This window comes from Meriones unguiculatus, chromosome 21 (assembly GCF_030254825.1).
Source record: "Meriones unguiculatus strain TT.TT164.6M chromosome 21, Bangor_MerUng_6.1, whole genome shotgun sequence".
NCBI lineage: Eukaryota > Metazoa > Chordata > Mammalia > Rodentia > Muridae > Meriones > Meriones unguiculatus.
The window spans coordinates 9,641,557-9,656,107 of NC_083368.1; the positions used below are offsets into that span (position 1 = coordinate 9,641,557).

At 41.7% G+C, this 14,551-nt stretch overlaps 1 protein-coding gene across 2 annotated transcripts in view; it reads left to right on the forward strand.

The window, feature by feature from the left end:
• Grid2 (glutamate ionotropic receptor delta type subunit 2) overlaps window positions 1–14,551 on the forward strand; it is a 1,564,629-nt gene that overhangs the window by 1,520,258 nt on the left and 29,820 nt on the right. The window contains exon 16 of one of the 2 annotated variants that reach the window (XM_060374189.1): window positions 2,252–5,060. The exons of the other annotated variant lie outside the window; for it this stretch is intronic. Coding sequence (XP_060230172.1) covers window positions 2,252–2,674 — 423 coding nt within the window. The 3' untranslated portion in view covers window positions 2,675–5,060. Of the gene's footprint in view, window positions 1–2,251; window positions 5,061–14,551 lie in introns of those variants that run through there. 2 annotated transcript variants of the gene reach the window in all.

The window sequence follows — 14,551 nt, forward strand, 5'->3', positions numbered from 1 at the left end:
GATCTTATTTAGGATTCTCTGGTTGAATGAAGAGCAGGGGTAGTGTCTGCGAGCCTGACAATTTCACGTTCTGTATTAGGCACTGAAATTCTGAGTCTCAGGGTCGCTGAGTCTCTGAGTCTCTGAGACACTAATGACCCTGTAAGGCTGATTCCCTTGACTCAATTCGCAAAGGTGCCTAACAGTTTCTTTCAATTCCTTAAGTTGTAGATAAATTTGAGTCTTAAAGACTAGCCCTAAAAGACCCCGGCATGATGCTTTCTCTTCGCCACCAGTGACTCTTTCCTATCTATGTATGAAGACCTAGAGGAATTGACTGTGTATCTGGGGCTCTCCCATGATTCCAAGTGTGCCAAATTCACATTGAGAAATCATTCTGAAGTCTATTTATCTCCCTGACTGTGTCATCAGCTTAACTCTGGGCCACATTCAAGTTTGTATAGCTCTCAGTAAGAATGGTTGCGGAATTGTACATAGTACCTCAGTGAAAGCAGCTGGTGAGCTGTGTCCATTTCTGGAGAAAACATGAACAGAAAAGAAAACACTTGGCTCATTAATCTTATTGCCACAAGCTTGGAGAGTTGATGTGAAAAGCAATCCGAGTTTATTAAGTGACGTGATTTGAGGGTCAGTTTCAAAGAAAGTTTTAAACTCTCTGCCCAGCGCTTAGCTCACTGATGCCCAAGGCACTGCAAAGAGATCGGCTTTGATGCACAAATGAAAATGATCTCTCATTTGTACATGCATGTCTGCGCAGCAGTGATGTCCTTCGAACATCCCCATCTACAGAGTCTAAGGATCCTCGTAGCTCCTTAGATGAAAGGTAGATCAGTACCGCTTAAGAAGAGCTTGGCTACCTTGCGTCCTGCCTGTTTGAGTGATCACACACAATCCCAGTACGTGCAGAGCCAACAGAGAGCTAATCAGGTTTACTGCCATGTCTTCTTTGTAGAATACATAAGCACTTGTTTCTCTGCTGACATCCATCCAAAGCCAAAGGCTACATTAATGCAGATGGTCGCTGAGACTCGGTGTTCTCCAAACTCTGGAAACGAAGGACTCATGAGCTCCTTCTATTTTTGAATTACTACAGAAGATATTAAATGTTCACATTGTTATAGCTGTTGATGGATGTCTAGATTACAGTTGCCGTGGGAACCATGAAATTATACATCTCAGCCTTCTGACGTCTTGGTGATAATACTGCATTAATGGATGTTTTTTTATTGGATTTTAAATGAGAAAGGAGAAGGGAAAACAGGGCTGTGCAGTTTTCACTGCAGAGCACTGCATGGGTGGTGGAAAACAGGAAGCCTACTCTAACTTCTGGTGGGCATTCTAGGTTCTGGAAACAACTATTTTCTCCTCTTATGATTAATGGGTATTTTTACAACCTCATCAATTTACCGACCTTGGCTGTAAATATCATAAAAGAAATTTTACTTCTTCTCAATTCTATTTTTTCGACCCTGAAGGGTTTGCAGATAGGCTTTCTCTCCTAAACTCTGAGGCTTTATTGCCCTTTTTAAAAAAATAAATAAAACTGCTCACAAACATCTCCACATAGCATAAAACTGACTGTCATCTAAAGCTATTTATTCACATGTTCCAACTTGAAGGGTTCTGTAAGTGTCCCTCTGACCCCACTGCTGTCAGATGCAGGTCCTGGATAGGCACATGTTCTTTCTGCCAGGAAGTCTCTCTTGGGCTGACTCTTTCTCAAGAAACTCCTAGCTCTGGGTTGCAGGAAGCAACCACTTGAATAGTCCTTGACACATTAGTATGAAGAAACACATTCTATCTCTTTCATCTAAAAATGGGAAGTTAAGGCTAGGCCTAAGTGGTAGAGAGGATCAAGAAGTCCACTTGGATTGAGACTCTGAAAGAGGACGCATGTACAAGAAGGGGTGGCAGGGGTTGCGGGAGCCACTGGAATCAGGACTTCTGTGTGTGTCCCTGCCTGAGCCTGTCCTGTGTCTTTGTAGCTGCATGTGGTGTATGCTCATTTTTAAAGCCCCCGCTGCAAGGAAAGTATTTACTATAGATACTTTGTCTCATAGCCATGTCAGTATTGTCAGTATTCCCAGAAACCAGCACAGTGCCTGGCTCATGCTAGGGGCCCAGTCAAGATCTGTTAAGAAATATGCCCCAAAGTTCAGTTAATTACATGTTTGCTGAACAACTTTTTTTTTTCTTAAACCATGGAAGCTAGTACTGATAAGAACCTTATTTTCTTTCTCTTCATCTCCAGGATGACAAGGAAATTGACCTGGAGCACCTTCATAGACGTGTAAATAGCTTGTGCACAGATGACGACAGCCCCCATAAACAGTTTTCCACCTCGTCCATTGACCTGGCCCCTCTGGACATTGACACTTTGCCAACACGACAAGCCCTGGAGCAGATCAGTGATTTCAGAAACACTCACATCACCACCACCACCTTCATCCCAGAGCAGATCCAGACTCTTAGCCGCACACTCTCAGCAAAGGCTGCCTCTGGCTTCGCTTTCGGCAGTGTGCCCGAGCACCGAACTGGCCCTTTTAGGCACAGGGCACCTAACGGGGGCTTTTTCAGGAGTCCTATCAAAACAATGTCATCTATTCCTTATCAGCCTACTCCCACTCTGGGGCTCAATCTGGGCAATGACCCAGACCGAGGCACGTCCATATGAGCAGCAGACAGCTCCGCCTACCCTAGGACTCCCCCAAAGGAGCAACTGTAATGTGGGACTAACATGGATGTGATGTTTTATTTAAAAGAAATCAGGATAATTAGTAACAATTCTAGTTCTCTCTCCTCACACCCCTTCCCTGCACTATTTCTTTTTCCTTTCTCTCTTTCTCCCTCTTTCTGTCTATCACCCTCCATTTTTTCATTACTCAACTTGTTTCCCAAGAATATAGTCTTCTAGGATCCTATTAGTCCGCTTTTCATATACTGTACTTTGAGTATAGGGACTGAGCACTGAGTCACTGACAGCACTCGCAGGCTCGACCTTTGCACACAGGGCTCCCACACACCGTTCCTCTGTTTTGAAACTATAATTGCAATAACTTCAGTCTTTCTCCATCTTCAGCTGCGTCCATAAAATCCTCCCCACTGCTGTCGAGCGTCCGTTAACTGTGGACCAAAGGCAAGCCCTGCAGTGTCTGTGAGACGATTTAAAGCCCATTCAGGCCGCGCAATATGAGAGTGCAGTTTTGTAGGATTACACAAAGCCATTAACATGCCAGTCAAGACTACAGTTCAGGCCCCACGTGCACTCAGCAACGCACGCTCCCTCCACGCGATTGTACAGTAGTCAAACTTTTTTCTTATGTACAGTGAACTTTACCATATGGCAAAGGCCTTCATTGTGTTAAATAACTTAGTATCTCATATATACATATATATGCACCTATATAACGTGTATATATATATAAATGCAGCCATTGCTATTGCAATTCATTTAATAAAGCTTTAGTTTAAAAACCAAGCGTTGTGTACAGGAGCTCTGACAGCGCAGGAGGCCTTTTCAGTTGGAAAGGCAGGTTGCTTTAATGTCACTCTGACCTGCGTTGTTTGCCAAGAGACTATTTTTAAATTTTGTTATTAAAACATCCAGGGTGATCTCATCTTTGTTCCTAGATGTACTCATTTGAATAGGTTTTGCATTCATTACTCGACAGTGTATAAAGCTAACCTTGATAATTTTACCTTTTGTTAATTATCTAAATGGGAAATGCCATTAGCTGAACCCCACATGCAGCCCAGAGAGTGGAGTTTAACCATAGATCATTGTAGGTTCAAAGTCCTCCTCCAAAGCTGTGAGCCGGTCAGTGTAGCTGTAGCTGGGGAGGAGGGGAAGCCCCTCAGAGGTGTTGATGTGGCCTTATTTGCGTCATACATCACCCTGCAGCAAACACATAACAACCATAGTGGGCTCTCATCTGAACCCCTTTTCTACCCGCTTCTACTTGGAGGTGTTCCGCCTTTATAAAAACCAGTGCCAAGTGTGTCAGCAGGGGTGACAAGCAAAAACCAGTGCCTCTTTGCGCACAATCGTCCAAAAGTAGCATTCTCATCTGTTAGAAACATAGAATGAGCTTCATCTGTAATCCTTAAACTCGACTGGTAAGTAGGAAGCAGGACTTTATCCTGTGTTTTCAGGCAGCCGTATGCTTACTTTAATCTCATTCATTCTGTGGCTAGGATTGCTAGAGGGTCCAGCCTATGTGATTTGCTTTAGGAGCAGTTAAGAGGTATATTCTTAAGGTGTATTCAATTTCGATCTAATTCTGTTCTGGGGAGCATCTTGTACTGTCACTGTTTTTGTACTAAATTTTCAAATATTGTCTACTGTGTCAGGCGGAAACCTTTCTTATCATGAGAAACCACTTTGTTTCCAGGGTGACGAGACCCGCAGTGCATGCACGCCTTGTTCCCCTGTGACACTCATGTTCTGAGTTTCAGACAGAAAAGTCTTTACAGCTATATAGGGGCACACCAGATGCTGCAGTGACTTCAGCGGTCAACAAGTTGTTAACCATGTACAGTACTGGACATAGGCTGATTTTGATGTATTGCCTATTCTACAAGAACACAAAACATTTTGGAGGCCTCAGTTATGAGTGGCAGAGCTTTCTGTGTATAATTTGTCTACATAATTTGTCTAATAAAAACGTTTTCTAAACTTGCTTTCATACTATTGAAGTCTTAACTATAAAAGTGAAAGATGCTGATCTCACTGATCTGTCTCCCGAAAACACTGACTGTATTAGGGTGAAGAACATCGACTCTAACTAGCCAGAAAACACAGTGAGTGGCTCCTTAGAAGCCATGCTTCAAGATGCCCTAAGCCCATCAGAGACTGCTAATCTGAGATTCAGGACCATTTGAACCAACAATGTATTTGTTTTTCTTCATGGATGTCTCTGTAAGCACTTTTTGGGGGAAGTTTGTTCTATTGTATGAAAACAATGCGGCCACCATATTAATAGTAAGTTGAGCATTTGTAACATCCAAAAAAGAAAGGAAGAAAATTGAGGGTAATTATTACACTTGGGGCTTATTAAAAATTGCTTGGCTGTTCGAGAAATAATCACCATGCCAAATCTTTTAATTTGGAAATTCATTTAGACTCAGAAATTGTTTCTAAAACACTATTACTTCTACATTTGAACTATCAAATCCTTCTAACATTTAATTCAGTAGAGAGATGACAGCTATAAAATATGATTTTGATGAAAATTTCTATTCTCAAATTACATCAAAAATGCTTTTTAAATGTGGGAAGTAGAAGAAACTTTAAAGAAATAGACTATGTTCCTCAATTTATGACTATGAAAACATGGCATTCTAAAAAGTTGGTATTGTCCAAGTGCTTGATAGTCTAAGACTTGAAACTGGGGTGAAATTTCAGCTTTGAGATTTGGGCTCTGCATGCTTCCATAGCATTCACTCAAGTACTCACACAAGGGCCAGTGGATGTGGGGAAGAGGCTGAAACGCGGGTGCTTCCACTCTCTCCTCCCAGAGCACACTCTGCACATCTCTGCCATGCTGTCCTTGAGCCCGTGGGTGTTACATTACTGTCTGAGTCAACAGGCAGCACAGCAAGCACCTACTTCTTTATTCAAGGTCACAGCTTTGAGGAAAAGTCAGCCTGAATCTCTTCTTTGTCGAGTATCAGCCCCTTCGCCCAGATTTTGCCCTGATTTGCACCCTTTAGATTAAACTTGCTATTGCAATGCAAATACTTTATACCCAGATGATTTCATTGCATTCAAATGTCCAATTTTCTCTACTGGTGAGTCATCAAGTTTTCTGAGCTTTTATGACAAATCAAACATACAAAGAAAATTGTGAGGCTTCTTTTCTTACTATATTATATCTCTCTATGGGCAACTTATTCTTCTCTTAACTATGTAATTGTTTTTCCATCTCCTTTATTTTAGGATTAGGATCACCTGAAAAGGTACTGTTATAAAAAGACTTTTCTGAATGGTACTTTGCTTTGTTAATTAAAAAGAAAAAAGATGAAAAGACTGACTCACCCATCATACTTTCCAGTTCTATTATTCTAGCTGAATAGCAAGTTACTGCTATTTTATAGTCAGAATTTTTGGGTGAAATGCATTCTGGATTATGAATATAGTAACTAAAGCAGGGCTAAGAGCTTATGTGACAGTGTAATGGGATTGCTAAAATGTGGGTCTTTTTATTTCTGAAATTAAATCCTATAGGTAATCTAAGTCTTTTGACCAAAGACTATTTAATGGCTAAGAATGATAGTCATGATGACCATCTTAACACACTAGAAAATGTCCTTTCAATAACTACTTTAGAAGAGCACCTATAAGCTCCCTTGGGTGAAAGCAACTTCCCTGACAGTAAAAGATAAGTAATTAAAGCCAACGCCAATAGCAGATTTGAAAAGTCCATTCAGCCCCATCAGCGTACCCAGAGCACCTGTTGTGTGACTGCTGTAGTGCGAGCTGGTTGGATGTAGAGAGCCGTGGCCATGCTTTTGAAGGGTTCTGGATACACGCATTGCTAGCAGCCTTTGTCTTTTCTCCAGACTGACATTAGGGTCCACAGGCCACCACAAGCTTTTCTGAGATGGCTGAATACATCACCCCCAACCCACTTCAGCCCCTTGGGGCCTTGTGTACCCCAACCTATTAGAGAAATCCACCCCAACTGTTCTTGGAAAGCCAGCTATGTCTGTCTTCTGAGGTTCAGACCATCTCCACAGCAAAGCTTTGGACATTTTCCAATATGCTGATTTTCAGAAATGGGAATGTTAGGCCAGAAGCCACTGAAGGCTCTGTCCTTACGATGTCTGCTGTCCCCGCTTACAGTCCATGTCACAGTGTTACAGCCCACACACTGTGTCTGTCCCTACAGCTCTAGTCACTTGGGGTAATTAGAACTTTACTATGTTTCAAGCACATCACTTCAGAGACCAAACAATTTTAATCAGGAACTTCTTCACACTGAGCCTCTGGATGACAATTTTGCCGTTGGAGACACAGGTCAGTTTGCACAAGCCATCTGCTATGCTGGCAGCCTCCTGCCCTGTCTATCCTTTAGAGATGAGGGACCCTGTGGCTTTTCCCCATCAGGTGGGGCTGCATAGGTGGGTCCTGCCTACCACAGGGACAGACACAGGTGAAAGGAATACAGTCTCCCATTTCTTTCATCTGAATTCCCCAAGTTTCTATTTTTTCAGTAGTTTTCATTTACACTGTTACCACTAGATTGAAGGCAAAGCAAAAAACATTCAAATTTAAGAACTCCCTTCATATCTGCAGATTATATAGGACTTGTACCTCATTTTTTAACATTTTGCACATTTTGTGGAATTTCTTCAAGGTGGGGAAGAGAAAGTAGATAAGGTTAACAATGCCACACTACCACTGCTAGCCTTAAACTGTCTACATGGCTGATTCCACTCTATCAGAAACCAAAGCCCAGCCTGAGTATTTTTTTTTAAGAAACCCCACAGACTTCCACTTGGAATTACCAATACATTTCAAAGGGCTGGAAATATCCATGATGTGATTAGAAAAGCAATTTTTTTCAAAACACCATCAATTCTCATTCATTTAAAACTAATTAAGCTCACAGAGCAGCTGCGTTAGAAAAGGAAACAGATGTCACAAATCAAAACTGTCAGCACCAAAGAAGAGATGAAAAATATTGCTCTTAATAAATATTTTGCCTGTCACAAATTTGAAATAATACAAGTAGAAAGCAGATGTTAATTTTTTGAATTGTTACATTATATTTTTAATTGGCACTACTGAAAAAAATAAGAATTAAGTAAGTACTGTGGTGACTGTGTTTAATTTTTAAAAGCCAGACATCAATGTTGTCACTTTAAACACAACAGATACAGAGTTTAAAGATTATAACCTCTCTGCAGTTAAAAGTAAACAAACTTCATTTTGTCTAGTTGCACTACAAAAATATTCATAACAACAGGCCTTGCACACACATACACACATGCACAAACACAGGCACACACATGTATATATAATGAAATAAGCTTTAATGTGCAAGAATTTAGTTTACTTGGCGTTTTCAGGCTTGCAACATTTTTTTAGAACCTGAATGAGCCACACACTAGGTTCTTTTGCAGAATTAAAGTTGGCTTTGAAGTGAAGTCTGGAGTTTGCATAGTATCTGTTTTAAAGAGTTAAGTATATGTTTGTTCTTAGAAATAAAAACATGCTGGAATTAATTTCAAAGTAAAAGTTACACATCGGGCACATCTCACTTATCTTCATACCAGAAATAGTTGATGAATAATAAATGTGTCCACGTAGCTTTCAGTTACTATTATTAAAGAGCTCCGGTTGTCTGAGAAGTCACAGTTAATGGCCCAGCTCCTTGAACTCACAGAGCCAACACACCCAGCACAGAAAGTTCTCACTTTACAGTGAGTGTGGTGCTTCTCCCCAAATCAAGACAGCCCAGGCGAAAACATGCAGCTCAGCTCCTACCAAGGAAAATGTGCAGCCAACGTGCACATAGTTCTACAGAGACAAGCACTCCCATTCTTGGTCCCTTCTGACTTCTTCATGGAAACTCCACGCAAAGACGGTTCATAAATGCAGAGACCCACAAGAAAGCATTCTCCAAAGTGTTTGGTGATGCATCCAGTCGCTCCTTCACAATCAATATGTTAATTAACTTTTCATGTGCAACATCACTAATGATGTTTGTAAATATTACTCTATAACAAAGATTTCTACATGTCTGCTGAAACATTGGTACATACACGACAACTCTGGTGAAGCTTCAGGAAATTTAGAATACCAGAGACAACAACCTCCTGGAATCAGTCCATAAACAAGCACCAAACACCAGCGTGCATCCTGAGCACTTTCCCCGAAGAGTGTGCTGATCACACTACTTAAGCAAGAGATCCCCTCATTTCTCAGGGCAGGCTGCACCCTGGGTGGGAGTCCTCCCTGCATACTATGACTCTTCTGAGAGCTTCCAAAGTTGCAAAGTAAAAAAAAAAAAAAAAGAAGACAGGAAGGAAGGAAGGAAGGAAGGAAGGAAGGAAGGAAGGAAGGAAGGAAGGGAGGGAGGGAGGGAAGGAAAAGGAAAAAAGCATTGGAAAAGTTAAATAAAACACATGGCATAAATAACATCTGTAGATATGAACATACATTCTGCCGAGATACAGGATAAATTTAATTGTCAGATTAATAACACAGAAAAATAATCCCTGAAAAGAATGAGGGAAGACTATAGGATGAGAAGTTTTTATGGAGTAAGCAGGCATTTAGTGCAGTCAGGGCAATGTGGAAAGGCCAAGAAATCACTTTCACAATAGTGGACACAGAGCACCAAAGCATGGGCAGAGGAAAGGAAGCTTGGGCAAGCAGTGTGAAGTCTAAAATGTGTCAGGGCTGTTGCCAGTACAGAATGGCTGTGATATAGAAAGCTAAGGCTGGACTTGGAAAACCCACCACTTGCATTCACTCATCAGTCCTATATCCAAGGGTCACTCTGTACAAGACACTGTCTTTATATAAGAGCATAGTAGATTAATTAAAAAAAAAAGCAGGCCAAAGCATAAAGTTAAATCCAGAAATTGCTGTCCTCAAGGAACTTACAATTGACAGAAGAAGATAGGAGAATAAGCAAGGTAGATCTGAAAAGAACTAGTTAATTATAAGGTAGATGTAGCAGGAAAAAAAAATACTAAAACACAAGAGTAAGGGCAGGAAGGCCAAGGTGGAATGGGAATAAACTATTCCAAGGAAAGTGGTGAGGGAAGGTCCCAGAGAGAAGGTTGTTTTTGAGGGGAACTGTAAACGCAGTGAGAAAGTTAGCCATGTTGCGATTCAGGGAAAGAGCATTCTCGACTTCAGGGACAGACAATGCAGATGCCTTGAGGTTAGAGCATGGAGGGAAAGCTTAGGATGCCATAAGACAGTCAAGACAGCCAGACCTGAGTGAGTCGTGGGGACAGAGATGGTGTAGGTAAAGAGCACTCAGAAAAGCAAGGACCCTCACCTGACGTGGTGTGGGAGGGTACTGTGAGAAGGTGGGCTCTGAGGGAAGTGCAAAGCCTGACACTGTTTCAATGGGTCAGTTACCAGGCACCGGCCAATTCCTGACGTGTTCCTACCCGCTTCTGCTTTGTTCTAAGGGAAGCCTTTCAAGAACGTGGGACAGTGGCTCTCCCTTTGGAACTCAGTCAGTGAACTACCAGAATGTCCGCAGCTTGGCTGACGTTCACCTCAGTTCACAGCTGTGGGATGCATAAAAGCCTCCACTGGGAGACACTGGAGATTTGTGGCTAAAAAGAACACTCAAAGCTCTGTATGTTCTTGTTTAGAAAGGTTAAACCTGTAGCACTTTATCAAATGGGAAGGAAGGGGACCAGTGAAAAGCCTGATGCAGGAAAATGAGATAGCTCTGGGCAAAACGCGCCAGAAGCAGAAGCCTGCCGGGCCAAGCTCAACCGTCTGAGCCCATGAAAAGGTGAAAGGAGAGAGCTGACTCCCACAGTCACCCTCTGTCCTCCACACAGACATTTATTGTAGTTGTATACCACCCCCATGCATACACCCACATAAAATTCAAAAAGGAAGTGAATTTTTGAAGGCTTATCCAATAGCTCTATGAGTTAAGCACCTTAGTCAAAAGAGGAAAGAAGGTAAAGATGGTAGATATATTTGTGAAGAAGAACCAGAGGAATCTGAAAAAAAAAAACATATTGAATATAAGTAAGAAGGAGAAAAAGCCAAAGATGATTGATTTTTCAAATCTACATGCAAAAAATAAAAATCACTGAGCAGAAGCGCTGCCAGGTCATTCTCCCTTCACTTCAGCTGAGACCTCCAAGAAGAAAGCATAGATTGAAGAAGAGGATTAACACTTTGTTTTCTCTGTGCAGGTGAAGTGTATTTGTCACAGGCGGTGTGTACCTATGCATGGGAGTGTTCCGAGATTTTAAGTGGGACTCCTTGAGGCTCTGAGATCTTCTCTCAGGATCTATCAGGGGCATGGTTGAGGAATAGCCCACTAGGCTGCAGTCAGAGCTGTTCTGATCACATCGCTTCATACACTGAACTCCTCCACCCTCAGGCAGCATGTTACTGAGGAGTGGCCAACTCCACAGAGCAGGGAGCCTTCAAGTTTCTTTCACCACAAGTGGTGTCTGCCCGTGCTGAACACTGCTCACATGGGCTTCTTTGAAATGCTGCAGAACAAGACTCATCCTTATGCCCCACAAATCAACTATCACATTTTCCAAATAGTGAAGACTGAACTGACCAGTCTGACTGTCCTTTGGCGTGGACCCAAAGCTTATGAGTGAGCCTTGAAATTGATCCCGAATCTCCAGTGTCCGTATTAAGAGGAATAGATAAAGCAGGTCTCCTAGACAGGGGGGATGGCCTATACTCGGGAGGTATGGACAGGTGAATCTCTGTGACTCCAGTGCTAGCCTGGTCTCTATGACAAGTTCCATGAGAGAGACCCAGTCTCAAAAAAACAAAACAAAACAAAAGACAAACAAACAAATAAACAAAAATTGCAGATCTCCTTCGATGAGGCTCAGTAGAATCATGAAGCAGAGAAACCTAAATTCAACCTGAAACTATTACCAAATACATACTTATCTTCCAAGAGGAATGAATTGAAGTTAGCACAGGTACAAATGCCTGTTATGCACAAGTCAGCCTATATATATATATATATATATGTAGTATGTCAAGTCAAATGGCTTTGACATTAACCATGTTTGGTTCAACAAAATTGCTGTGTGCTTTGAGACCCAAGTCCAAGTCTATTTCAAGTTGCGTGTCAGAAAGAATGTGCTTCTGCCGTCAAGAGCACTCAAAGAGATGGAAAGACTGGTCTGACATACTGTCACGGCTTACTCGCTGGCAACTAAGGAGGCGAGCACTCACTAAGGAGGTGCCATCAAAACCGCTCTTGGATTTCACTGAGAATGACACTTGCTAACTTTCTCCTGTCAACACTGAAGCTATTGTAATGGATCCCTTTAGGGAAATCAAAGATGATTTCCCAGTTCCAAGGAAAAAAAAAATTCACATGTCCAAATGTACACAAGAAAGAGAGAGTATGTATCCTTACAAATTTAATATTACTTTTGTAAACCTGCTTTTCAAGTTGTTTGAGAACACAGTTCCTGGCAATCTGCTCTTCCTCTCAGGGGACACACACATATGTGTAATCAATCCACCTTCTTTCCCACAGACTCTATAGTATCCAGGAAAGTAGTGTGTATATTGTGTTCACACACTGTCTGGAATATCTACACAACGCAACACAGCCCAGCAGTTTGTGGGGTGGCGTGGAATGTGCTTCTAAATCACAATTGTAAAATTTTGTAACATAGAAATCCAGGATTTCAAGCATGGAGAAATTTAAACTACTGTCTTCACAACTGCCTATAAATCCAGCTCTGGGGCATCTGATGCTCTCTTCTGCCCTCTGTGGGCACATGTACACAGGCATACATTCCTACAGAACACAGAGTAATAAAAACAAATCATAAAAGTACAAAACTGAGACATGGAGAAGTAACTTACAGTCATAAAGTAACGAGTGAGAAGTAACTTACAGTCATAAAGCAACGAGTGAGCCAAACATATTTCAAATCCATGTCTCTGACCTCCAAATCCATGCCCTTCCCACCTTCCCCCAAAACCAGCAAGAGATGAAAGGACAGACATGGTCCTCTCACCTACAAATACACTCTCTATGGAGCTATGTCCACTACAAAGACCCATGAGAGTTATGTGGGCTTTAGTAACTGACTATATTTTAATAGAAACTATTAATAGAAAATAAAACTTTACACAGGATGAATATAAGTACTTATGCATCATGAGTTAGAAGACATAACAGATTCCAAGAACTCCCTGACAGATTAGCCCACAATCCAGCAAACCGAGCCCCCTCACCACAAGCCAGCAATCCTATCCCCTTCACCACAAACGAGCACAACTATCCCACTTATCACTGCTGACAGTTCAGCAACACTGCTACCTTCTTCTGTCTTAGTGCCCTCTAATTAGAAAACAAACCCCTATGGCATGTGCTCTCTTGAGCCAACACCACAAACCCTTCTTATAGCTTCTGCCTGTACCCATGGCTGCAGGTCTCCCAAAGCCACTCTTCCAGCTCTCTTACACTCATTTCTCGGGTAAAGCCAATCAAGGACCATAGGTGAGTCCTTTCCTGAAGGCTTCTGGCAGAAAATGCTAGTCAGTTGCCACAGAAGAGCAGTGTGTGAACTGAGGCAGTGAATTTTGACAATTACAGATACAGAGCCTCCACTAAACAAGCACTGAGCAAAAAAAGGAAATGAGAATAAATGAATGAAAAATAGGATTCAACTCCAGAGCCTGTGCCCAAGAGACTCCATACTCTAGAGCTATTGGGACATCCATGCTTATTGATGCTCTGTTCGTGACAGCAAAGAAATGGATTAACCTTGATGGCCATCAGCTGATGAGTAGATAATGAAAATGTGGCACCTATACACAAACGAGATTTTTCTGCCTTAAAGAAAAAAGAACTAATAAAATATGTAGGGAGATGAATGTAACTAGAAACGCTTAAGTGAAATAGCCCAGACTCAGAGAGACAAATAGTGAATGTCCTCTCACAGATGGGTCCTAGCTTCTACTGCTATATATGTTGTTTACACAGGAGTAAGTGTGGGCAGAGGTCAGAATGCTAGAAAGGGGTCCATGAGAGGAGCAAGGTAGGCTTTAAGATATGAAGGTGAGAAAGGTAAGAGGATTCATGTGGTAATTGTAAGGAGGACCCTGAGTAGAGGATACGAAGTGGGTACAGGGGGCATGGAGAAGGAGGAGAGGAGTAGGGTGGGGCAGAATCTATCAAAATGAAGGATTATGAAATACTCTAAGGAAATATGCTGCTTTGTATACAAATTAAAAATAAGTAAATCAAAGTAGGCTATAGAAAACAGGACTGCAGAACCATGCAAAGATGATGCAGAAAAATGGACTTGTTGACGCATTTGACACATATATTTTGTAAGTGCATTACACATACACAGAGGCATGCACACGCACACACATAAGCACACACTGACACTGCAGACACTCAGATATGAGACTATCATTATTTTAGAGATATTATTTTATTTTAAGGGGGATCATGGTCTGTGCACAACTCCAGTATGAGGTAACATGTGTTGTGTTCCACTCTGACACAGTGGATTACAAAGGATTCAGAGAAAGGAGAGAATGCTACTCTTCCAGATCTCACTTTCCTGGAAGACAGTGTGACTACTATAAAAAATGATGTCTGGCTCGTACCTAAAAATAGCCCAAAATGTTTGAGACTTCAGAGGAAGGCCAGGTCTCCTTTCACTGATGTGATAAAATACTTTTGGGGAGGATGGTTTTGACAGCTGGCCTTAAAAACTGAATATACTATCCACGTGTGCAGCACAGAGGGAGATTTTTGTAAGAAAAGGGGAACAGATGATTCAAGTCACAGAAGAGGAAAACACAACTCACATTCAGGAAGATGAAGTA